We start from the raw sequence: 26,905 nt of genomic DNA, 5'->3' as shown, positions 1-26,905 counted from the left end.
CAAACGTTCTCTCCATTCTCACTCTTATAATACAATTCACTCTTGCCAATGAATACATTAATCACATGCCAATATTTAATCCTGCATATTAATATAATTCAATATTGATGTCTTGCCCACCATTTTTTTTGTACACATCAGTGCCATAACATAGATTGCTTTTGAAATAATATAAAATAACACCAATGATATTTATCAGTAACAATATCACCAATATTTACTAAAAATAAGGACTTAACTAAGCAACACATGCTGCTAAGGATGATGCTAGCTCCCGCTCAGAAGAAAGTCATTTACCCTTTGAGATGTAGTGGTTTTAGAATTGCTTCCTACAAGATGACTTGTAGGAAGCAGTTCGTGTATAACTACTTCACAATCTTCAACTCAACTGACATTTATCAACTCTTTTTTCCCTTGAACTTAAAAAGTCACTGAAGTTTGTATCTGTCTCAACTCCAGAAATTCTATTCAGACATTTCACAGGTATCTTAAGCAGTTTTACTGAATTTAAAACAAAACTTGATGTAAGCTCTTTGCTCTTTTATATCACTCATTTTGAAAATCACAAAACACAGCAAACACCAGGCAATTAGATATTTTTGAAAACATTATAAACTGTGTAATGGCTATACTTAACTGACTAACTCATAATGAATTAAACTTGAAATAAATTATATTCTTGTTTAGTGCGTGGAGTATCTTCATGACTAGGCTACTTATATATAGAAGTTGATGTCTTCATATCCCATAATGCAAAGCACACCACTACCCAGTCCGGTTTCTCAGTGGGAACCCACAAGAATATAATTACTTGGAGTGTAATTTAATTTGTAACCAAGCAGAAAAGCTTTCTATTTATAACTCATAATGAAGCAATTCCATGCTACCTATTCATGTCATACAGTCACCTGTGTGACTGTATTTCTTGGAAATGTTTGAAACTTTTAGTTAGCACCTCAGAAGTTAATGATATATTTTTATTACTCTTCAGTTTCTTTCATAACTATGAATATTTCCTAAATGGTTGATATCAGCAAGAAACCACAAAGAACTATGTGTTGTTGTTGTTTTTTTAAATTAAAGGTATATAAGGTATAGGATTGTTCAAATTGATCATATAAATACATAAACAGTGTGCCCATTAAGTAATGAGATTGATTTTTTACAGGATAGCCCTTTGAATAAAAGTAACAAATGTGTTTATAATTTTGACTGCTAGAATGTGTTGTAATCACTGGTGCAACTTTTGAGTCGGGTGACACAGCAGGTTTTGTGTGGCAGCCATTGAAGCAAGAGTGTGTGAGTGGAGCATGTCAGAAGTCGCATCATGGAGCAAAGAGCTGTGAAAAAATTTTACTGTAAATTTGGGAAAAACTGCTACAGAAGTATACCAAGATCTAAAAAAAGTTTAATAGAATGACTGAGCCGTGTACAGGTGTTCCACTGGTTTTCAAGGTTTAAAGAGGGAAGGAGTTCCTGGAGGATGAACCATGCTATGGATGGCCAGTTTTTGCATAGACAAATGAAAATGTGATGAAAGCTAGGGAAATTGTTGCCCTTGACAGTCAAATAACCACTAGGCCACTCGCTTGCACAGCTTGCTGTTAGTACAGAAATGGCCAGATTAATCTTAGAAAGACATTTGCACAAGAAGAAGATTTATTCAAGGTTTGTGCTGCACATGTTAATGCATGAACAGAGAGAGCACCGGGTTGCATGTTGTCAAAATTTCATCTGTGCAGATGATGAAGGTGATGTGTTGCAAAGAATTGTCCTCAGTTTCATCCAGAAATAAATCTCCAGAGCATGGAATGGCATGGAGCATGTTCTCCCTGGCAGAAGAAAGTCAGGTTGCAAAAATCGCATGTCAAGGCAATGGTCGATGTTTTTTTTTTTTTTCAAGGATGCTGGAATTATCCACTGCGAATTTGTTCCTGAGGGTACCATAGAACAATCAGTATTATTTAGGAGTAATGCAATGTCTGTACACCCATATGTGATGTATCAGGAAAAAAATGTTTTACAACAACTATTGGTTACTGTGTTATGACAATGCACCCACGCACTGTCTTCTGCCTGTGAAGCAGTTTCTAACTTCGAAGTCGATCTGAGTGATCAAATTCCCCCCCCCCCCATTCATCTGATTTGGCTCTCGCAGACTTTTTCCTCTTCCCAAAGATGAAGTGTGCCTTGAAAGGAAGTGCTTCAGAGACATTGAGGAAATCCAACAGGGTGTGACCCGGACACTGAAGGAGATTTCTGTTTTCTGTTCAGGACTTCCACCATGCTTTTGAACACCTTTACAACAGATGTAAACATTGTGTGGAATTGGAGGGAGATTATTTTGAATCTGTGGAATTGACAATTCCAAATATAGTTCTTTGCATTATGAAAATTATGGAAATAGTTACCGTGTTAGAGTAGAACTTTAGTTTAATAAAGCAAAATAAACACTCAACAGTTTGACCTTCACATTAAGATCATCATCAGGAGTATACACACACACATATATATACAAAGAAACAAGTTGCACTACAATCTACATGGTATGCTAAAGTTAGTGATCAACCATTAAAACAACCATTATTGTCCTGACCTCTGTTGGGAAAAAAAAAACCTTACTACATCAATGCTAGAGTCCTATTATTATTATTATCTATTAGGTTACAAAATTAAATTAAGCTGGAAAGTAACATGTTCACACAGAAAAATAATAAATAAATAAACTTATATATATATACATATGGGGTGCTTAAGGGTCAAAGCTGTATAACTGAGAGGAGACCTCCACATAGCCTTTAAAGGAATGCGGAGAACCGACCAGGGCTTCTGACCTAATGTCCAATCCTCACCTTCTCGTGGTGCACCCTGTTGGGTATCTACTTTGATACTGAACGAACGAGGATGGGCTGGCAATTTGGGATTTAGCCGACCAAATTGTATTCTTATTGGTTAAACCAAAATAAAAAATGATGGTACAACATGACAAAATTTCATGCCGGCTGGGGCGTTGCCCGGTTAAACAAGGCCCCCGTTGTTTTCGCCAGGGAACCAGGGCGAACAGCGAAAAGTCAGCTACTGGAACAAATCTGAAAACAAACCCCAACTCAACATCACCAGAGTTAAAGATCGGTACTATCAATGTAAGAAGCCTGAATGGCAAAGAAATGGAGCTAGCTAAGGAATTAGATAAGTACCAGATCGACATAATAGGGGTGACTGAAACAAAAAAGACCAAAACTGGTGAGATCTTTCTGAGCAATAAATACAAAATGTTATATTCAGGCAATAACAATCAAGGAAAAGAAGGAGTAGCCATAGTATTCAACACAAAATATGAGGCTAATCTTCTTGAATGGCAGTCAGTCTCAAGTAGAGTAATGTGGGCAAATATGAGAATGGGGAACTGGACAATGAGACTTATTTGTGCCTATGGTCCCACAAAAGGTTCTACTAAGGTAGAAGTGGAGGAATTTTTTGTGGCTTTAGAAAAAGCAACTGACACAATGAAAAAGGAAAAGTTGGTCCTTGTTGGGGATCTAATTAGTAGAGTAGGAAATGATTGTGAGACATACAAAAATATTTTGGGAAAATTTGGAGAAAAGAGCAAAGCTAATAATAATGGCAAATATCTGTTGGATTTCTGCTCAGGACATGGACTGGTTATTACTAACACCATGTTCCAACATAAAAATGTGCACAAATTCACATGGAGAGAAGAGGCTAGGAATAAGAAAAGTCTCATTGACTATGTTATTGTTGATAGTGATGTTTTCTCCCTGGTGCAGGACACCAGAGTGTACAGAGGATTTGAAATTGGAAGTGATCACTATTTAGTCTTCAGCAGGATAAAATTGAATTTCATATTGAAAAGAATAACATGTAAGAAAGTTTTAAAGCGAATAAAAGTTGAGCAGCTCTCAGATGTAAACTGTAGACTAAAATACAGAAATATTATTGAAAAGAAAATGAAAAAGTTTGAGAACAGGAATCAAACCTTGGAGATTCAGTGGCAAACTCTGAAGGAAACATTGATTGATTCTGCCAGAGAGGCATGTGGTGAGGTTGTGTGCAAAGATAAAAAAATCAGAACTCCCTGGTGGACACAGGAAGTTAAAGAGGCAGTGAAGGAAAAGAAGAAAGCATATCAAAAGTTCCTGGCAAATAAGTCAGCTTTTACTCTTACAGAATACAGAGACAAATGTAAGAAAGCTAAACAGTGTGTAAAACTAGCTAAACAAAAGTCATGGGAGGACTTTGGCAAGAATATAGAAAATAAATATCAAGAAGGTGGCAAAATATTCTGGAGGTTGTTGAAGAAGCTTAGGAATGGAGGAAAGAGTGCTGTAAAAGGAATTAGAGATGATAAAGGTGAAATGAAAACAGGAGAAAAAGATATCCTTGAAGTATGGAGTAATTACTTTGAAAAACTGCTAAATGAAACAAGCAGTGATGACAGCACAGTGATAAAAAACACTGACCAGGCATGCAGTCAGGAATACGTATCCATACTTGAAGTAGAAAAAGCCATCAAAGGCTTGAAATGTGGAAAGGCAGCAGGAGTAGATGATATTCGACCAGAAATGCTGAAGTATGGTGGTATAAAAGTCTTACAGTGGCTGCACTGCATAGTTCAGAAAGCCTGGACAGGTGGACGAATTCCCGATGATTGGAGTAGAGCTCTCATAGTACCCATATATAAAAAGGGAAATAAAACTGAATGTGAGAATTACAGATGTATTTCCCTACTGAGTGTTCCTGGCAAGATCTATGCAAGTATACTTGAGAAACGGTTGAGAAGAATTGTGGAAGAAAAGCTTGGTGAAGAACAAGCTGGATTCAGGCCAAATAGAGGCTGTCAGGATCAGATCTTCACTTTACGACAAATAGTCGAGAAAGCATGGGAATATAACAAAGATCTGTATTTAAGTTTTGTCGATTTGGAAAAGGCATATGACAAGGTGCCAAGAGAGAAGCTATTCAATACGCTGCAGTTATATGGTGTCAATGGGGCATTATATCAAGCAATACTTAGTCTTTATTTGAGTTGTGAGTCAGCAGTTAGAATTGAAGGAAGTACAGGAAGATGGTTTAATGTTAAATCTGGTGTGAGACAAGGATGTACATTATCCCCTCTGTTATTCATTATCTATATGGATCACATTATGAAGGAATGTGGTATTAAACCTGATATCAAAATTGGAGATGTTAATGTCAGCTCTTTGCTTTATGCGGATGATGTTATACTTCTAAATAAATCCGCTGCAAGTCTGAAAGTTTCTCTGTCTAAATTGAATAGCTGTTGTAATAGATATGGTATGAAGGTCAGCAATAAAAAGACAAAGACAATGAAAATAGGCAGAATCATTGAAAATGTCAACTGTGTTGTGAATGGAGAACCTGTGGAACAAGTAAAACATTTCAGCTACTTAGGCACAATTTTTACTGAAGATGGTAAACTAAATATAGAAATAAACAACAGAATCAGCAAAGCTGTTATCGTGGGAAGTCAATTGAATAAATTCATATGGAATAAGAAAGAAATTAGTCGGAACACTAAATTAGCTGTATACAAGACTGTGTTCAAACCAATTTTAACTTATGGATCTGAGAGCTGGGTCAGAAGTAAAACACTTGACCAAAGACTAGAGACCGCAGATATGAGAGTCCTGAGAAAGATTAGAGGCGTGAACAGATGGCATCAATGGCAATATCATATTAAAAATGAGGATATTAGGAAAGAACTTGACATTGTCAGCATCCAGGAATGCGTTAGCAGAGCTAATCTCAGATGGTATGGTCACTTAAATAGAATGGGAGAGGAAAGATTAGCAAAACAAGTGTTCTCTGCCAGGTTGGCAGGAAAACGACCAAGAGGAAGACCAAGATATAGGTGGATTGATACGGTACAAAGTGCCTTAGACGATAGAAATATAAGATCTGATAATGTTGGAGTCTTGACAAGTAACAGACTGATTTGGAGGAAAATTGTAGATAGGAAGTTAGTAATGATGTAATTTTCTCATGTAGTACTGTCATATCCTGTACACCCCTTGTGGGTAAATGCAGGAATTTGATGATGATGATGATGATATATACATATATATACATATAAATTGCAACAAACTGATATGGGTAGTGGCAAATAAAAGCTGAAATTGCTTAGAGTTCTAAAGTCAGGATTTGCTGGAAAACTTTCGAGTCTGAAAGTGAGCTGAAAGTGTGCTATCCAAATTCTAGGGATAGCACACTTTTATGCCACCATTATTGTTAATGATTAGGGTGGTTAATCAAAATTTCACAGGCTTCTTTAAATTTCTGCTCGTACCAAGCTTTAGTATCACCTTTCACTTTTCCAGTCAATTTGGTGTATGGTGTTAAGAGCATGATCTGAGAGGCCTGCTTCACCAAAATTGTTAAATTTAATGTTGTTTGTGTTCTTTTTTACAGATATTGTTGCCTTATTACTTAACAGGCACACTATGTAACATTGTTGTATGCATTATAATCTTAAATTTCATATATCTTTGAAAACACAGCTCTCAGGAAAGTCAATGTCATCATCAAATTTTTGATATGTATCCTTAACAGAATACTATAATAGTAGTAGTAGTAATACATAACTAGTTTATATTATTATTAACCCCTGATTAACAATTTTCCTTCAAATTAAACTGTTGCCAGGAACTACACTATTGTCAGATATTATATTTCAGTCTTCTAGGACACTGCTAACTGCATAAATCCACCTAGAGTTTAGTCTTCCTCCTATATTGGCATCACACACCTGTTTTGCTAACTTTTCTTCTCTCATTCAGTTATGCGAAATGATACACAAGGTGAAATGGGAGCTGGAACAAATGCAGAAATGTCTGGCTAGTGGATCATCCGATAACATAAAGAAGTGCGAGATAAGAGAAATGAGGGCTTGACCAAGAGAGAAGGAAATTCAAGGAGCGAGTCTTATAAGGCGATTCAACAACACTTTTTCCAGTCTCGAAACACCAAATTCATTCAGATGCAAACCATCCTTCTTGTAAAAGACCTTTCACCCATCAAACTCACTCCACACCACTCCATTCCAATATGATCATCTTTTTAAGGTGAAAGAGATGATCATATTAGCTGGAATGAATGATCTGAATGAAGAAAAAAATGGCATGAGAGAGGATGTGAAAGAATTACTGGAAGTAGCAAAAGAAAAGAGTAAAAGAATTAAGATAGCAAATCTGTTACTGCAGTATGACAGAGTAGAGCTGAGGAGGGCCATAATAGCACATGACTCAATGCGTAGGTTATTCAGGAGGAGTGGTATGGAGTTTGTGGATGTGTGGAATGAGTTTGATGAGCAAAAGGATGAAGGATGCAAGAAGGATGGTTTACATTGGAATGGATTTGGTGTTTGGAAACGAAAAAAGTGTTGTTGAATTAAGTGAAAGTGGAAGTCCAAAATCAGGGAAAACTAGAGCATTGGGGTAAATGGGGGGGGGGGGGAACTGTTGAGTGGATATGCAGACATCAGTGAAGCAGTTGAGTGTAAGAATGTATAATATGCCTAAGTTAGTACCACTGGTAACAAACCAGAATGGGGTCGTTATAAAGGTTAGCATATAGCGGTGGACCGAAGGGACTTTTGCACTTTATGTAAACTAATGCCACAAGTATTCAGAACAAGGAGAAGGAATTTTTGGCACTGGTTAGTTCATCCTGGTCAAAGGTTGTTGGCATTAGTGAGACATGGCTGACAGAAGATGATATAGTTAGTGCTACAGAATGTGAAGGGTATGGCATGTTCAGGGAGAAAAGAGAGAAAACAATGGAGGGAGGAGTATTATTGATGATAGCCGATTAACTGCAACCAAAGAGAGTAGACGTTCAACTGTAGAGCAGTGAAAATAGCACATTTCAGGCTATCTGGTGTGAGATAGAGACCAGCGGAACAAAATATACAATTGGATGCTACTATAGACTAGGGGATGGAAAAGATGACAGAGACAGTATGCATCAGCAAATAGACTCAATGAATGGAGGGCATGCAATTATTATGGGGAATTTCAACTATGGGAACATAGCTTGGAAGGAGGAGAGGACACTTGGGAGGAAGGAAATGGAATTTATGCAGTTACTAAGGGATAATTACCTGAGACGGCATGTGATGGAAAATAATATTGGTTTGAGAGTGCTTGATCTAATAATTGCATCTGAGAATTTGTCTATAACCAATATGACCATGTTGCTGCCCTTTGGTGAGGGTGATCGTATGGTCTTGACCTGGGAGGTGGTAAATGTGTGGAATTTTCAGTTAAGAGGGTATATATGTGGAATTACAGGACTGGTAAGTATGACAAGCTTAAGAGATTGCTTGGATCGGTGCCATGGCATGTAAAACTGCAAAAGATGGATGTTGATAGTGCATGGGAATTGGTAAAGCAGTGTTTGAGGGAAGTATTGGCAGACTTCATACCTAGAGTCAGGAGAATAAATCAAGTGGGAGTTAAACAGATGAATTTCATCATTAAGCTGGAAAAATGCTGGCCTGGTTGGACAAGTGGTTAGTGTATCCGCTCTCCAGCCAAAAGGCTGTAGGTTCGAATCCCACCTTGAGCATGGATGTTTGTGATTGTCTGTGAAAATACTAGTGGTGGTGGTTGGCAGTAGATGGCATTGGTGTGATTGCGGTTCATTTTAGTTGGTGAATTGAGTGGTGGAGAGAGAGTTGTAGAGTAGGTGCCCTCCCTTGATGAGTCTTTGGACTCCCTGGAGGTGTAACGTAATAATAATAATAATAATTATGTATTGGATGATATAATGTCCCATTTACACTACGAAAATGTAGCATTTTCAACAGCTTTCTCTTGGCATCTTATTGTATGTGTTTTCTTTATTTTTTCCCAGATCTACAAATCTTAACTATAGATCATTGTTATAATTCCATGATTTCTCTACTATTTGTCTCTTGTGGTGAAAATCTGATCCTGGTAATCCTATCTGTCCTGAACCCTACCTGGTCTTCTCCAAGTTTCCTTTCCATAATTATTTTTAGTATCGTCTCATGTATGCTTGCATATATTTTACTTGGAACAGTCTGTAGGGAAATTTCTCTGTAATTCTCACATTCAGTTTTATTCCTCTTTTAATAGATGGGATGCTATGAGAGCTCTGCTACAATCATCCAGAATTTGATCTTCTGATTATTCCTTTTGAATTGTGTGTGTGGTGCAGACACTGCTTTATACCTTTAAATTTACATATTTCAAAGATCATCTACAGTAGCTGCTTTTCCACATTTCATATTTCTTGTATTCATATATATATTCATCATCATCAAATTCCTGACATGTACCCTCAAGGGGTGTACAGGATATGATAGTGCTACATGAAAAATTTACATCATTACTAACTTCCTATCTACAATTTTCCTCCAAATCAATCTGTTACCTGTCAACACTTGACCAAAGACTAGAGACCGCAGATATGAGAGTCCTCAGAAAGATTAGGGGCATGAACAGATGGCATCAATGGCAATATCATATTAAAAACAATGATATTAGGAAAGAACTTGACAGAACTTTTATTTCTAACCCAGATCTCAGATTCATAAGTTAAAATTGCTTTGAACACTGTCTTGTATACAGCTAATTTAGTGTTTTGACTAATTTCTCTTTTTTTCCATATAAATTTATTCAAATATAAGACTTATTATTGTTTATGTGAATAAGGATACTACAAATCTCACTATATTGGTGGAAACCGAACCCATAAAGGGGATGACGACCGTTGAAACCTTCTGGGAGACTGTTTCTTGTTGTCTGTGGTTATCTTTATACAGGAATTTGTTGATAATGTTTAGAGGATATCCATTTTGAGATAATGTTGTAACAATTTGAGACAGTTCTGTCTGAACCTCGTCTTCATCTGAGACAAATTTGCAGACTCTATCTCCCAACATGTGGATGATGCTATGTTTATGTGACCTATGATGGTTTGAAGAATAATGTAGATATCGTCCAGTATCTGTAGACTTTTTGTAAATGGACAGTTTGAAATTGTTATCTCGTCTCTTTACCAGTATGTCTAAGAAGTGCAGTTGTTTGTTATTTTCCACTCCTAGGGTAAATTTGATTTTGTTGTGGAGTGAGTTGATTTTATCAACAAACATATGTAGGTTTCCTATGCTTTCTTGCCATATGATGAAGATATCATCTACATATCTCCACCATATTGATGGTTTAGGAGTAATATTGGTGAAGATTTCATTTTCAAATTTCTCCATGAAAAGGTCTGCACATGGTGGTGACAGAGGGCTCATGGCTAGGCCTTCAAATTGTTGGTACACCTTGTTGTTTACCTTAAAGAAATTTGATTTTAGGCAGTGCTTGAACATCTGCGTAATATCTACAGGAAAGAGATCTTTGATAATGTTAATGACTTCTTCTATTGGTACATTTGTAAATAAGGATACTACATCCAGACTGGCCATTATGTCTGTTTTTGTTGGTTTCACATTCTTCAGTTTTTCAACAAATTGTTGGGAATTTTTAATATAGGATTCTGTTTGTCTGATTTTTTCCTTTTAGTAAGGTTGCAAGATGTTTAGCGAAAAGGTATGTTGGGGAAGACCTGCCATCAACAATCGGACGAAGTGTGCACTATAAAGCTCATAACAGAGTTGTATTTAAACGAACTACTAGCATTAGACAGGTGTTAAGATCTCCTAAGGATAGTGTTCCATTTTACAAATATCCAGGTGTGTATAATATTCCATGTACGTGTGGCCTCTCCTACATTGGACAAACTTCAAGAAGCCTCGAAATCAGACAGAAAGAACATGTTGGAGATGTCAATCATAACAGGACGATCACCTCAGGTTTAGCACATCACTTTTCAACTTCTAATCATTCTATAGACTGGGAAAATAGTTCTGTGCCCTACATAGATGATGATTTCAGATGCCGATTATTCAAAGAAGCAACAGTAGTCCTGAGAACAGGCAGCAACCTAAACAGAAATCAAGGTCCCATATTGAATGAGACTTTGAAAAATTTAATCAATTCACTTAGTTTGACAGAACTACAGTATGCCAACAGTCATATAACGCGTGTTCAGGAAACGGATTAAAGATTCGCAATACATGCTGACATTGTCACGAACGTATCAACTTAGCTACCTTATAGTTACTAACGGTTTTGTATTCTTTATACTTTGTGCATTTATCATTTTTTGTGTTTACTGTTCAAGCCTTGAGAAAGATAGACAGTTGTTAGCGAAACTGGTAAGCGTTATTGTATGAACATATATAGTAATTAAAAAAACCTGTGGTCGCATAAACAATAAATAATAAGTCTTATATTTTAACACTTCATGACCAAATATGAATACTTTAAATAAATTTATTCAGTTAACTTCCTATATACCAGTTTTGTTGATTCTGTTGTCTATTTCCATATTTAATTTACCATTTTCACTAAAAAACGTACCTAAGTAGTTGAAATGTTTTACTTGTTCTATAGGTTCACCATTCACATTGCACTTGATATTTTCAATGTTTCTGCTATTTTCATTGTCTTTGGCTTGTTATTATTGACCTTATTACCATATCCATTACAACAGTTATTCAATTTAATCAGGAAATCTTGCAGACTTGTACCAGATTTATTTAGAAGTATAACATCATCTGCATAAAGCAGAGAGCTGAGATTAACATCTCCTTTGATATCAGATTTAATACCTCTTTCCTTCATAATGTGATCCATATAGATAATGAATAACAGAGGGAATAACGTACATTCTTGTCTGACACCAGATTTAACATTAAACCATTTTCATGTACTCCCTTCAGTTCTATCTGCTGATTTTTAATTTAAATAAAGACTAAGTATTGCTTGATATTATAAATTTAGTTTAATCCTTTATCGAAGTGTAAGCAATCAAAGTTTGCACCTGAAGTATCTTCAGGACTGAGGCAACTTGTGGTAAAGGTGAAACTAGCTCTCATCATATTGAGACTAACATCTGGAGATACTGAGACAAGCATTTCCAGATGTTATCACCAGATCATGGGAGATACTGAGACAAGGAGTGATGAGAGCCTGGTCCACTTTTACCAAGAGTTGTCTCAGTCCTGAAGATACTTCAGGTGCAAACTTTGTTTGTTTACACTTGGATAAAGGATTAAACTAAATTTATTATAGTCTAACCAAGTGAAAAATAAACTTTCAACATCTTTCTCTAAATCCAGAGTAAATTATTAAAAAAAGGGTGGCACACCAATTGGCAACTCCTATAGGTAGAGATGACCTGCTAATGCTTCTGCCTGATATCTCCACTTGGGCCTGGCTCCACTGAAGAGACCTCAATAAAGGTAGAAACTAGTCTGGGTAGTGGCCCTTCCCTTAATGCATAACATTAGACATATCCGCAAGGAGATGTGTTTTGCATTATAGGAGATACTGAGATAGGTAGCTTACTTACACTGAGGTAGCTTACTCCACCTTTGCAACGAGTTGCCTGGTGTTGTACCACCTTAACCCAGTCCTGAAGATACTTTCAGGCGCAAACTTTGTTTGCTCATACTTGGATAAAGGATTAAACTAAATTTATTATACTCTAACCAAGTGAAAAATAAACTTTCAACATCTTTCTCTAAATCCAGAGTAAATTATTAAAAAAAGGGTGGCACACCAATTGGGGGGTGCTTAAGGGTCAAAGCTGTATAACTGAGAGGAGACCTCCACATAGCCTTTAAAGGAATGCGGAGAACCGACCAGGGCTTTTGACCTAATGTCCAATCCTCACCTTCTCGTGGTGCACCCTGTTGGGTATCTGCTTTGATACTGAACGAACGAGGATGGGCTGGCAATTTGGGATTTAGCCGACCAAATTGTATTCTTATTGGTTAAACCAAAATAAAAAATGATGGTACAACATAACAAAATTTCATGCCGGCTGGGACGTCGCCCGGTTAAACAAGGCCCCCGTTGTTTTCGCCAGGGAACCAGGGCGAACAGCGAAAAGTCAGCTACTGGAACAAATCTGAAAACAAACCCCAACTCAACATCACCAGAGTTAAAGATAGGTACTATCAACGTAAGAAGCCTGAATGGCAAAGAAATGGAACTAGCTGAGGAATTAGATAAGTACCAGATCGACATAATAGGGGTGACTGAAACAAAAAAGACAAAAACTGGTGAGATCTTTCTCAGCAATAAATACAAAATGTTATATTCAGGCAATGACAATCAAGGAAAAGAAGGAGTAGCCATAGTATTCAACACAAAATACGAGGCTAATCTTCTTGAATGGCAGTCAATCTCAAGTAGAGTAATGTAGGCAAATATGAGAATGGGGAACTGGACAATGAGACTTATTTGTGCCTATGGTCCCACAGAAGGTTCTACTAAGGTAGAAGTGGAGGAATTTTTTGATGCTTTAGAAAAAGCAACTGACACAATGAAAAAGGAAAAGTTGGTCCTTGTTGGGGATCTAAATAGCAGAGTAGGAAATAATTGTGAGACATACAAAAATATTTTGGGAAAATTTGGAGAAAAGAACAAAGCTAATAATAATGGCAAATATCTGTTAGATTTCTGCTGAGGACATGGACTGGTTATTACTAACACCATGTTCCAACATAAAATTGTGCACAAATTCACATGGAGAGAAGAGGCTAGGAATAAGAAAAGTCTCATTGACTCTGTTATTGTTGATAGTGATGTTTTCTCCCTGGTGCAGGACACCAGAGTGCACAGAGGATTTGAAATTGGAAGTGATCACTATTTAGTCTTGAGCAGGATAAAATTGAATTTCATATTGAAAAGAATAATATGTAAGAAAGTTTTAAAGCGAATGAAAGTTGAGCAGCTCTCAGATGTGAACTATAGACTATAATACGAAAAGATTATTGAAAAGAAAATGAAAGAGTTTGAGAACAGGAATCAAACCTTGGAGATTCAGTGGCAAACTCTGAAGAAAACATTGATTGATTCTGCCAGAGAGGCATGTAGAGAGGTTGTGTGCAAGGATAAAAAAATCAGAACTCCGTGGTGGACACAGGAAGTTAAAGAGGCAGTGAAGAAAAAGAAGAAAGCATATCAAAAGTTCCTGGCAAATAAGTCAGCTTTTACTCTTACAGAATACAGAGACAAATGTAAGAAAGCTAAACAGTGTGTAAAACTAGCTAAACAAAAGTCATGGGAGGACTTTGGCAAGAACATAGAAAATAAATATCAAGAGGGTGGCAAAATATTTGGAGGTTGTTGAAGAAACTTAGGAATGGAGGAAAGAGTGCTGTAAAAGGAGTTAAAGATGATAAAGGTGACATGAAAACAGGAGAAAAAGATATCCTTGAAGTATGGAGTAATTACTTTGAAAAACTGCTAAATGAAACAAGCAGTGATGACAGCACAGTAATAAAAAACACTGACCAGGCATGCAGTCAGGAATACATATCCATACTTGAAGTAGAAAAAGCCATCAAAGGCTTGAAATGTGGAAAAGCAGCAGGAGTAGATGATATTCGACCAGAAATGCTGAAGTTTGGTGGTATAAAAGTCTTACAGTGGCTGCACTGCATAGTTCAGAAAGCCTGGACAGAGGGACGAATTCCCGATGATTGGAGTAGAGCTCTCATAGTACCCATATATAAAAAGGGAAATAAAACTGAATGTGAGAATTACAGATGTATTTCCCTACTGAGTGTTCCTGGCAAGATCTATGCAAGTATACTTGAGAAACGGTTGAGAAGAATTGTGGAAGAAAAGCTTGGTGAAGAACAAGCTGGATTCAGGCCAAATAGAGGCTGTCAGGATCAGATCTTCACTTTACGACAAATAGTCGAGAAAGCATGGGAATATAACAAAGATCTGTATTTAAGTTTTGTCGATTTGGAAAAGGCATATGACAAGGTGCAAAGAGAGAAGCTATTCAATACACTACAGTTATATGGTGTCAATGGGGCATTATATCAAGCAATACTTAGTCTTTATTTGAGTTGTAAGTCAGCAGTTAGAATTGAAGGAAGTACAGGAAGATGGTTTAATGTTAAATCTGGTGTGAGACAAGGATGTACATTATCCCCTCTGTTATTCATTATCTACATGGATCACATTATGAAGGAAAGTGGTATTAAACCTGATATCAAAATTGGAGATGTTAATGTCAGCTCTTTACTTTATGTGGATGATGTTATACTTCTAAACAAATCCGCTACAAGTCTGCAAGATTCTCTGACTAAATTCAGTTGCTGTTGTAATAGATATGGTATGAAGGTCAGCAATAAAAAGACAATGAAAATAGGTAGAATCATTGAAAATGTCAACTGTGTTGTGAATGGAGAACCTGTTGAACAAGTAAAACATTTCAGCTATTTAGGCACGATTTTTACTGAAGATGGTAAATTAAATATAGAAATAGACAACAGAATCAGCAAAGCTGGTATGGGGAGAAGTCAATTGAATAAATTCATATGGAATAAGAGAGAAATTAGTTGGAACACTAAATTAGCTGTATACAAGACAGTGTTCAAACCAGTTTTAACTTATGGATCTGAGAGCTGGGTCAGAAGTAAAACACTTGACTAGAGACCGCATATATGAGAGTCCTGAGAAAGATTAGAGGCATGAACAGATGGCATCAATGACAATATCATATTAAAAATGAGGATATTAGGAAAGAACTTGACATTGTCAGCATCCAGGAATGTGTTAGCAGAGCTAATCTCAGGTGGTATGGTCACTTAAATAGAATGGGAGAGGAAAGATTAGCAAAACAATTGTTATCTCCCAGGTTGGCAGGAAAACGACCCAGAAAGACCAAGATATAAGTGGATTGATATGGTACAAAGTGCCTTAGATGATAGAAATATAAGATCTGATAATGTTGGAGTCTTGACAAGTAACAGACTGATTTGGAGGAAAATTGTAGATAGGAAGTTAGTAATGATGTAATTTTTTCATGTAGTACTATCATATCCTGTACACCCCTTGAGGGTACATGGCATGAATTTGATGATGATGATGATGACCAATTGGCAACTCCTATAGGTAGAGATGACCTGCTAATGCTTCTGCCTGATATCTCCACTTGGGCCTGGCTCCACTGAAGAGACCTCAATAAAGGTCGAAACTAGTCTGGGTAGTGGCCCTTCCCTTAATGCATAACATTAGACATATCCGCAAGGAAATGTGTTTTGCATTATAGGAGATACTGAGATAGGAGTGTTGGTAGCTTACTCCACCTTTGCAATGAGTTGCCTGGTGTTGCACCACCTTAACCCTGTTCTGAAGATACTTTCAGGCGCAAACTTTGTTTGCTCACACTTGGATAAAGGATTAAACTAAATTTATTATACTCTAACCAAGTGAAAAATAAACTTTCAAAATATTTTCTACTACTGTTCTGTCACTATCCTTTTTATTTAACAATCCAATCTTCTAGAACATCTGTATCTTTAATTTTCTTGTCACCTTTATTGTCTCTGATTCCTTTTAAAGTACTCTTTCTCCATGTCCAAGAATTTTCAACATCCAGAATATTTTACATTTTGATAATATGTTCATCTTCTGTAATCTTACCCATCTTCACAGTACTTTTGTTTAGTTTTATGTGTTTCTTAGCTTTCTACATTTTTCTTTGTATTCTTTCAGGGCTTCTGCTGACTTAATTACCAGGAATGTTTGATATGCTTTCTTCTTTTCTAGGACTGTCTCTTTATCTTCTTGAGTCAATCATAAAGTTCGTATTTTTCTATTCTTGAAAACAACCTCACCACATGTATCCCTGATTGAATCAGTCAGTGTTTTCTTTAAACCTTGCTACCAACACTCCAACATTTGGTTCTTGTTTTCAAACTCTTTTATTTTTTCTCCAATAGTATTTGTATATTTGAGTCTACAACTCACCTCTGAAAATTTGTCAACTTTAATTCTTTTTGAAACTTTCTTACATATTCGCATCCTGCTCAGAACCTAATGGTGGTCAGTTCCTATTTCAAATTACCTGTTTATTCTTGTATCCTGAATTAGTATGAGGATATATAAGTATCTTTGAAAACATAATCAGTAAGACTTTTCTTGTTTGTCTTCTCTCCATATGAATTCCTGCACATTTTTGTGTTGGAATGATCTGTTTGATGTCTGGCTGTCCTGACTAGTAAATCCATTAGGTACTTATCATTAGCTTTGTCCTTTTTTCCATTTTCCAAAACATTACTCTTTCTCTGGTGTTCATTTCCTAGTGTGTTGTTTATATCTCCCACAAGGAGTAGCTTTTCATTTTTCTTTATGTCAGTTGCTTTCTCCATTGACTTGTAAAACTAACCCAAAAAAATTGAATAATGAAACTTGTTTGTGCCTGTTGGTCCACAGAATTGGACTAGCAATCAAGCATGTTTCATTACCCAATTCTACACATTGAAATTTCCTTGCAAACTCTAACTGAAATTAGCCTACTAATTAAGAAGTTTATCTTTGTGTATAGTGTTGAATGCTGTGGCTACTTCTTCCTTTCCCTGATCAGTATAGCCCAAATATAACATATTACATTTATTCATTATAGTAATCTCATTTGTTTTTGACTTCTTCATCATCATCATCATCATCAAATTCCTGCCATGTACCCTCAAGGCGTGTACAGGATATGACAGTACTACATGAAAAAATTACATTATTACTAACTTCCTATCTACAATTTTCCTCCAAATCAGTCTGTTACTTGTCAAGACTCCAACATTATCAGATCTTATATTTCTATCGTCTAAGGCACTTTGTACCATATCAATCCACCTATATCTTGGTCTTCCTCTGGGTCGTTTTCCTGCCAACCTGGCAGAGAACACTTGTTTTGCTAATCTTTCCTCTCCCATTCTATTTAAGTGACCATACCATCTGAGATTAGCTCTGCTAACGCATTCCTGGATGCTGACAATGTCAAGTTCTTTCCTAATATCCTCATTTGTAATATGATATTGCCATTGATGCAATCTGTTCATGCCTCTAATCTTTCTCAGGACTCTCATATCTGCGGTCTCTAGTCTTTGGTCAAGTGTTTTACTTCTGACCCAGCTCTCAGATCCATAAGTTAAAATTGGTTTGAACGCAGTCTTGTATACAGCTAATTTAGTGTTCCGACTAATTTCTTTCTTATTCCATATGAATTTATTCAATTGACTTCCCACGATACCAGCTTTGCTGATTCTGTTGTCTATTTCTATATTTAGTTTACCATCTTCAGTAAAAATTGTGCCTAAGTAGCTGAAATGTTTTACTTGTTCCACAGGTTCTCCATTCCCAACACAGTTGACATTTTCAATGATTCTGCCTATTTTCATTGTCTTTGTCTTTTTATTGCTGACCTTCATACCATATCTATTACAACAGTTATTCAATTTAGTCAGAGAATCTTGCAGACTTGTAGCGGATTTATTTAAAAGTATAACATCATCCGCATAAAGCAAAGAGCTGACATTAACATCTCCAATTTTCATATTAGGTTTAATACCACATTCCTTCATAATGTGATCCATATAGTTAATGAATAACAGAGGGGATAATGTACATCCTTGTCTCACACCAGATTTAACATTAAACCATCTTCCTGTACTTCCTTCAATTCTAACTGCTGACTCACAACTCAAATAAAGACTAAGTATTGCTTAATATAATGCCCCATTGACACCATATAACTGCAGCGTATTGAATAGCTTCTCTCTTGGCACCTTGTCATATGCCTTTTCCAAATCGACAAAACTTAAATACAGATCTTTGTTATATTCCCATGCTTTCTCGACTATTTGTCGTAAAGTGAAGATCTGATCCTGACAGCCTCTATTTGGCCTGAATCCAGCTTGTTCTTCACCAAGTTTTTCTTCCACAATTCTTCTCAACCGTTTCTCAAGTATACTTGCATAGATCTTGCCAGGAACACTCAGTAGGGAAATACCTCTGTAATTCTCACATTCAGTTTTATTTCCCTTTTTATATATGGGTACTATGAGAGCTCTACTCCAATCATCGGGAAGTCGTCCCTCTGTCCAGGCTTTCTGAACTATGCAGTGCAGCCACTGTAAGACTCATATACCACCATACTTCAGCATTTCTGGTCGAATATCATCTACTCCTGTTGCCTCTCCACATTTCAAGCCTTTGATGGCTTTTTCTACTTCAAGTATGGATATGTATTCCTGACTGCATGCCTGGTCAATGTTTTTTATCACTGTGCTGTCATCACTGCTTGTTTCATTTAGCAGTTTTTCAAAGTAATTACTCCATACTTCAAGGATATCTTTTTCTCCTGTTTTCATTTCACCTTTATCATCTCTAATTCCTTTTACAGCACTCTTTTCTCCATTCCTAAGCTTCTTCAACAACCTCCAGAATATTTTGCCACCTTCTTGATATTTATTTTCTATATTCTTGCCAAAGTCCTCCCATGACTTTTGTTTAGCTAGTTTTACACACTGTTTAGCTTTCTTACATTTGTCTCTGTATTCTGTAAGAGTAAAAGCTGACTTATTTGCCAGGAACTTTTGATATGCTTTCTTCTTTTCCTTCACTGCCTCTTTAACTTCCTGTGTCCACCAGGGAGTTCTGATTTTTTTATCTTTGCACACAACCTCACCACATGCCTCTCTGGCAGAATCAATCAATGTTTCCTTCAGAGTTTGCCACTGAATCTCCAAGGTTTGATTCCTGTTCTCAAACTCTTTCATTTTCTTTTCAATAATATTTCTGTATTTTAGTCTACAGTTTACATCTGAGAGCTGCTCAACTTTTATTCGCTTTAAAACTTTCTTACATGTTATTCTTTTCAATATGAAATTCAATTTTATCCTGCTGAAGACTAAATAGTGATCACTTCCAATTTCAAATCCTCTGTACACTCTGGTGTCCTGCACCAGGGAGAAAACATCACTATCAACAATAACATAGTCAATGAGACTTTTCTTATTCCTAGCCTCTTCTCTCCATGTGAATTTGTGCACATTTTTATGTTGGAACATGGTGTTAGTAATAACCAGTCCATGTCCTGAGCAGAAATCCAACAGATATTTGCCATTATTATTAGCTTTGCTCTTTTCTCCAAATTTTCCCAAAATATTTTTGTATGTCTCACAATCATTTCCTACTCTACTATTTAGATCCCCAACAAGGACTAACTTTTCCTTTTTCATTGTGTCAGTTGCTTTTTCTAAAGCCTCAAAAAATTCCTCCACTTCTACCTTAGTAGAACCTTCTGTGGGACCATAGGCACAAATAAGTCTCATTGTCCAGTTCCCCATTCTCATATTTGCCCACATTACTCTACTTGAGACTGACTGCCATTCAAGAAGATTAGCCTCGTATTTTGTGTTGAATACTATGGCTACTCCTTCTTTTCCTTGATTGTTATTGCCTGAATATAACATTTTGTATTTATTGCTCAGAAAGATCTCACCAGTTTTGGTCTTTTTTGTTTCAGTCACCCCTATTATGTCGATCTGGTACTTATCTAATTTCTCAGCTAGCTCCATTTCTTTGCCATTCAGGCTTCTTACGTTGATAGTACCGATCTTTAACTCTGGTGATGTTGAGTTGGGGTTTGTTTTCAGATTTGTTCCAGTAGCTGACTTTTCGCTGTTCGCCCTGGTTCCCTGGCGAAAACAACGGGGACCTTGTTTAACCGGGCGACGCCCCAGCCGGCATGAAATTTTGTCATGTTGTACCATCATTTTTTATTTTGGTTTAACCAATAAGAATACAATTTGGTCGGCTAAATCCCAAATTGCCAGCCCATCCTCGTTCGTTCAGTATCAAAGTAGATACCCAACACGGTGCACCACGAGAAGGTGAGGATTGGACATTAGGTCAGAAGCCCTGGTCGGTTCTCCACATTCCTTTAAAGGCTATGTGGAGGTCTCCTCTCAGTTATACAGCTTTGACCCTTAAGCACCCCTTCTTTTGACTTCTTTTCCATTCTTTTCCACTTTTGACATTAATCATATCTATCTTGAATTCTGCTGATGTTGAGTTTTTGAGTTTGTTTCAGTAGCCGACTTGCACTGTTCACCCTGGTCATCTGATTAATGATTATTATTTGCTTAAAATACAGGGATTATTTTAAATAAATAACATTTCTAGATGTAGACACATTCTATAAAGTAGCAATTTCCCAAAATCAAAAATAAGTTTTTTAGTATTTTCAGTTGCTTTATAGTATTAATAAACATTGCAAAAGTAACATAAGCAAAATAATGTTTATTATTTATTTGTTTTTATGATTATTTTTCTTTTGATTAGCAATGTCTCTTGGCATTCAGCATAAAAAATTAATCAGGTTAAAGTCAGGGGAACAGTAAGTTCCTCAAGTTAGATTTCATCATCATCATCATCATTTCCTGATATCTGCTTTCAGAAAGTGTACAGGAAGATGCTCTGATGGTTGAGTCAGATACCTCTGTCACTTTTCTAACTTTGATCCTAAAGTAACTGTTAGATTTATAGTAACTGGAAAGTCTGGTCCATGCCTTTATAGAAAAGCCTTATGCTGATTGACTGTTAGGGATCCCTGCTACTTGCATATTTATTTCAGTTATGTAGTTTTTTTAATGTTTTTTTAAATCCATTAGGTGCATACATTGAAAAAAGTACTCAACTTTTAAGTTTGTGTAATCATAATTTTACTACATTTAGTCTGAATAAAATATCAGTTTAGTGTCAGTTATACTAAAATAAAATAAAAAAATTACATGAATCTACCCACATGAGCTCGTAAATCTGTCATATGAGGTCTATCAGAAAAGTAATGAGATTTTTTTATTGCGACAATTGGCAGCACTGTCAGACTAATGCTGATGTATGTTAGAGCGATTCCTACTCTTTCCATTAGTACCAGTTTCTCATCAGTAGGGTAAACACCTGCCAAGTTATTGTGTTTTAGTGAATGCATGTCTAGTGTGTTTGTCATGAAAATGGAGAAACGAAATCTTGAACAATGATCTGCAATTACATTTTGTGTTAAACTGAACAATAGTGCCTGCAATAGTTGATAAAATTGAGTGGGCATATGGTGATGATTCAACAATGCACCATCTCGTTCCTCACTGTCATTTCATGAGTATTTAGCCAAAAAATGCATGCCAACATTGGAGCAGCCACAGTATTCACTCAACTTGTCTCTGCATGCTTTTTTCCCCCCTAGGCTCAAGAACAAGAAGACAGTTTCCCATTTTGAGACTGTATAAAACATCCCAAAAGCCATGAGGAATCATAAACTAGCTAACAGAAGAAGGCTTCCATTCCTGTTATACCACATGGAAAGAACATTAGAATTGGTGTGTTTCGTGCAGATGTGGGTTAGGTACTTCAAAGGCAAACACAATGTGTCAGACAGTTAATAGATACACAATTTTATACAAATTTTGTCTTATTACTTTTCTTCTAGACAGAGTACATTTTGTACTATGGGTGGGCTCAAGATAATGTGGAACTCCTGCTTTTAGACCAAACATGGAACTTTTTCAAACCACTTCAAGTCTCTAATAAGCAGTTTGGTAGTCCCACAATGGGTAATGCAATTAATCTTCCACCTAAAGAAGACATTTGGAATCATCCATGCCCATGGTAAGATTCAAATCCATAACTTACTGGTTGGAAGACCGAAGCACTATTCATTCAACTAACCAGGAAAGCAAACTTACTTTTGGTATATTTCATATTCGAATTTGATTATTTTATTAGATAATTAGTTTACCAGGACAGGATGTTATATAACTAAAGACTTTAGTTATATAACATCCAAAAGATGTACACATCACACCTGCAAATCAGATTACACAGACAATTTATGTATTGCAAAATTGAATGTTGTGTGTGTGTGTGTGTGTGTGTGTGTGTGTGTGTGTGTGTGTGTGTGTGTGTGTGTGTGTGAGTGAGTGAGTGAGTGAACATATGAATGTTATGTAATGGTCATAATTATACTCAGCAGTTACAGTTGATTGGCAAGAAGCTCATTCACCCTGCCATCATCCATGCCATACTAGTGGGCCAGGCTACAATCCTTACCTTTTAGATGATCCTGAGTTGATTGCTGGAAAACACAGTACTGTCTTGGCATTTCCTTCATATATTGTAAGTTTCTTTTTAAGTTTTTGTATATTATGAAAAGTTGGTGTATATAGATAAATATGATGTATGTGGATTTTATTGTACAGTCTAGCTCTCACTATAACAAACTTGTAGGGACCACAATTGGATTTTTTATTATAGTGAATTTCCTTCACAATGGCATTGTGCACATGAAGATCGGTTGGGATTTTTTGATAGTTTGTTGCAGTGTTATAATGACGTTTCCTATAGTAAGTTTTCTGTAGTATTTAAATTGAAATTGTTTTTGTTTTCATCCATATTTTACTCTACTAATTTATTCATGGTGTATGTACCCAGAAGTCATCAATGAGCTTTTCAGTTTGTCATCATTAGGAATGTAATGGTCCTTCGTAGCTAAATGCTACCTTCAAATCATTAAAAAATAAAAAATCTGCTGGTATTGTCCTCTGTTAAAGACAAGCTTTCCCCTCTGTTTAGTCAAACAGACCATTCAGCTGAGAAGTTAATCTATGAACATTAGTGCTATATGAGGGTGGTCTGAAAAGTTCTCGGCTTAACAATGAAAAACACGAATTTATAATTTCAAAATTATTTTTATTTTTCAACATAATCTCCCTTAAGACTAATACATTTATTCTAGCGATGCTCCAGTGCCATTATCCCTTCCCTGTAGTGGTTCTCAGTAAGATCTGCAAAATACCCCTCTACAGCTGCAATCACCTCTGGGGAATAGGGTGGATGTTCCAACAATTCATAGTGCAGATCCCTTAATTTTCCCATTGCCAAAACAGCTTTTTGGGCAAGTGCATTGCCTGATGAAAGATGATTTTTTTTTCTTCTGCAAACCAGGTCTTTTCTCACAAATTTTTTCGTCTAATCTGGTTAAAAGATCAGAATAATATTCCCCAGTTATTGGTTTACCCTTTTCAAGATAATTAATAAAAAAAATGCATTTAGCATCCCAAAACACCGATGCCATGACCTTTCTTGCTGATGGAACCGACTTTGTCTTCTTTGGCACTGAACAACCGACTTCTGTCCACTATTTTGACTACTGTGTGGATTCTGGTGTGTAATGATGAATCCAATTCTCATCCACAGTAATAAATCAATGCACGAAATCAGTTTTATTCTTGTTAAAATGCTCCAAGCACTGTTCAGAGATTTTCATGCGAGTGTGTTTTTGATCTGATGTGAGCAAGCGTGGCACCTATCTTGTGCAAAGCTTTTTCATTTGCAATTCTTCATGCAAAATATATCCTACACATTCTTTTGAAATGCCTATAGTCTCAGCAATTTCACGTACTTTGACCCGCCAGTCATCCAGTACTATATCATGCACTTGATCAATGATTTCTTGGACGTCAAAAAATGTTATTACACTTTTTGACGTCCTTCACATGGATCAGCTTCAAGGCTGGTATGGCCATGTTTATACTCGGCAGCCCATTTCTTAATTGTCGAAAATGAAGGAGAAGAGTATCCATAAACTTTTATGAACTTCGAATGAATTTCTTTTGGCATTAAACTTTCTTTTACAAAGAATTTTATAACCGCACTATACCCATTGTATCCATTTCAAGGGATACAGACAACACTTTTGCTTCAGAGAGCTGTATAAAACAAACTACTTGATAGAATGACTTGCAGTTTCACATAGATGCTTATGACAGATGTACCAACTTAGAAAAAAAAATCATGCCAATAGTGTTGCCATCCATGGTCGAGGCCGAGAACTTTTCAGACCACCCTCGTATTTGACTTTTGATAAAAAATCCTAATAACCAGACAGGTTTAGCATGAAGCTGAAAGTAACTGGAGGATTCCTTTGAGATAATACCAGTTTGCTCTATCAAAATATCCTTAAATATGAACATTGGTCTGAAGCCTTATTACACAACGCACATCTTGATCACAATGATGCACCTTCTGTTCTCACAGTTTGCAGAAATTGTAATTTTAAAATACAAAAAATATTTTCTTTTTCCCATTTTAGGTTCTGGACAGTGTTGAAACCATAGTTGAAATTGTTTAGTTTTGAATTTCCGATTATTATGAAAACTTCTTCTCTTCTGTCTAAGACAGGTTGAGTCTTCTATATTCCTTACTGTTCAAAAAACTTCGTTATATGTTCTGCATCCCGGTTCTTTATTAATTTCAGCCAGGTAATTCTTGGTCTTCCGGGTCTTCTTTTTTCATTTGGAAAAGTATTGATTAAAACATTAGGAAGTCTGTCTGCTTCCATGTGTACAGTGTGGCCAAACCATCTCAGTTGTTGTTTTCTAATTTTTTCTATTATTGTCTTTTTATACAATAATTCTTGTCTGACTGTGCTGTTTGCTTTCTTTTCTATCCAACTTGTTCTACTTATTTTTCTTAAGCATTTCATTCCAAATGCCAGCAGTTTTTCTCCTCTCTTTTCTTAACTGTTCGTGATTCTGCTCCATAGATGACTGTCAGTATAATTATTGATTCATATAATTTGATTTTGGTTTGCTTAGATATCTTGTTTGTTTTCCAGATTTTCTGTAATTTTCCCATGGTGGTGTCCATCTTATCGCTCTTCTGTGTTTGATTGTTTTGAGTTCATCTATTGTTTCTGTTAGTTTTGATCCAAGATGTATGAAGTTGTCTCCTTGTTCTATTTGTTCTCCATTTAGGGTGGCTGAGATGGTAGTTCTGTACCTCCCTATTTTCATCACTTTTGTCTTTTGTATATTTATTGTCATTTCATATGTTTTACGGGTTTCGTTTAGCTTCTTTATCAACCTTTGTAGTTCATTTGTGATTCTTGTAATAAGGACGAGATCATCCGCATATTTGATATTATTTATGTTTAAGCCATTGACATTGATTCCAGGCTCATTGTCTGTTGCCTTCTTTACAACTTCGTCTAGATATATGTTGAATAGGCATGGGGATAAATAATGGACATTCTTTCATTACTCCTTTTTGGATTTCTATGGGTTCTGTTGTGAGTGTGTCCTTTTTGATTATTGCATTTGTCTTAGAGTAATATTTTATCAGAAACTGTATTATATATTGTCTATTTCTTTTCTAATAGAACTTTAAGAAGGATTTCTCTGTTGATGCTATCAAAAGCTTGTTTAAAGTCCACAAAACAACAATATAGTTCTTTATGGTCTTCCCAGCCGAGCTCTGCTAGTTGATGCAATATGAAAATCTGGTCTATTGTTGAATAGTTTCCTCGGAAACCATCTTGTTCTATGCCCATCCGTTCTTCATAGGTGTTTTTTAATCTATTTTGTATAATTCTTATGAATATTTTATAGATGTGAGAGAGTGAATTGATTGGTCTGTAATTTCTGCAGTCTCCTTTCTTGTATATTGGGATGATCTTTCCAGTTTCTCCAGTCATCTGGAATCTCTCCTGTTTGTAGTATTTTATTGAATAGCGTTGTTAAATATTCTATTGAAGTGCTGCCTCCATATGACCACAGTTCAGTAGAGATAGTATCAATGCATGGTGCTTTATTGTTTTTCATCTGTTTTATTGCGTATCTAACTTCTTGTAAAATTTTTGGGTGGTCGTTATTTTATTTTGTTGTTGGCATTGTAGTTTTGTTTCTGTGGTGAAAGATAGTCTTAAAATGGTTTGATCAGATTTTTCTTATATCTTCAATATTCCCAGTTTCAGTCATCTTGTTGTTTATCACTGTTACTGCTTTTTGCTGTGAATTCCTTTGTAATTTCTCTTATAGTGTCATGGAAGACTTTTAGGTGGGTATGCCAAGAAGCATACCAACAAAACATTTTCTTATCTTTTTCTTCTAACCATTTTTCTTTGGCTTTTTGCATAGGTT

The 26,905-nt window shown here is 36.1% G+C and overlaps 1 protein-coding gene across 4 annotated transcripts in view; it reads left to right on the top strand.

The window, feature by feature from the left end:
* Nucleotides 1-26,905, top strand: part of LOC150108164 (CDK5 and ABL1 enzyme substrate 2) — a 272,612-nt gene that overhangs the window by 123,058 nt on the left and 122,649 nt on the right. For 3 of the 4 annotated variants that reach the window (XM_090390623.1, XM_090390622.1, XM_090390620.1), the window contains one exon: nt 22,957-23,102. In XM_090390623.1, the coding sequence (XP_090246749.1) occupies nt 22,957-23,102 (146 nt within the window). The remainder of the gene's footprint in view (nt 1-22,956; nt 23,103-26,905) is intronic. The other variant, XM_090390621.1, reaches the window with a different exon arrangement.

This window comes from Typopeltis vanoorti, chromosome 3 (genome assembly GCF_054136105.1).
Source record: "Typopeltis vanoorti isolate ZY-2024b chromosome 3, IOZ_Tvanoo_1.0, whole genome shotgun sequence".
Classification (NCBI taxonomy): Eukaryota; Metazoa; Arthropoda; class Arachnida; order Uropygi; family Thelyphonidae; genus Typopeltis; species Typopeltis vanoorti.
Note: the sequence above shows the minus strand (reverse complement) of the source record. Positions and strands in the feature narration are given on the sequence as shown.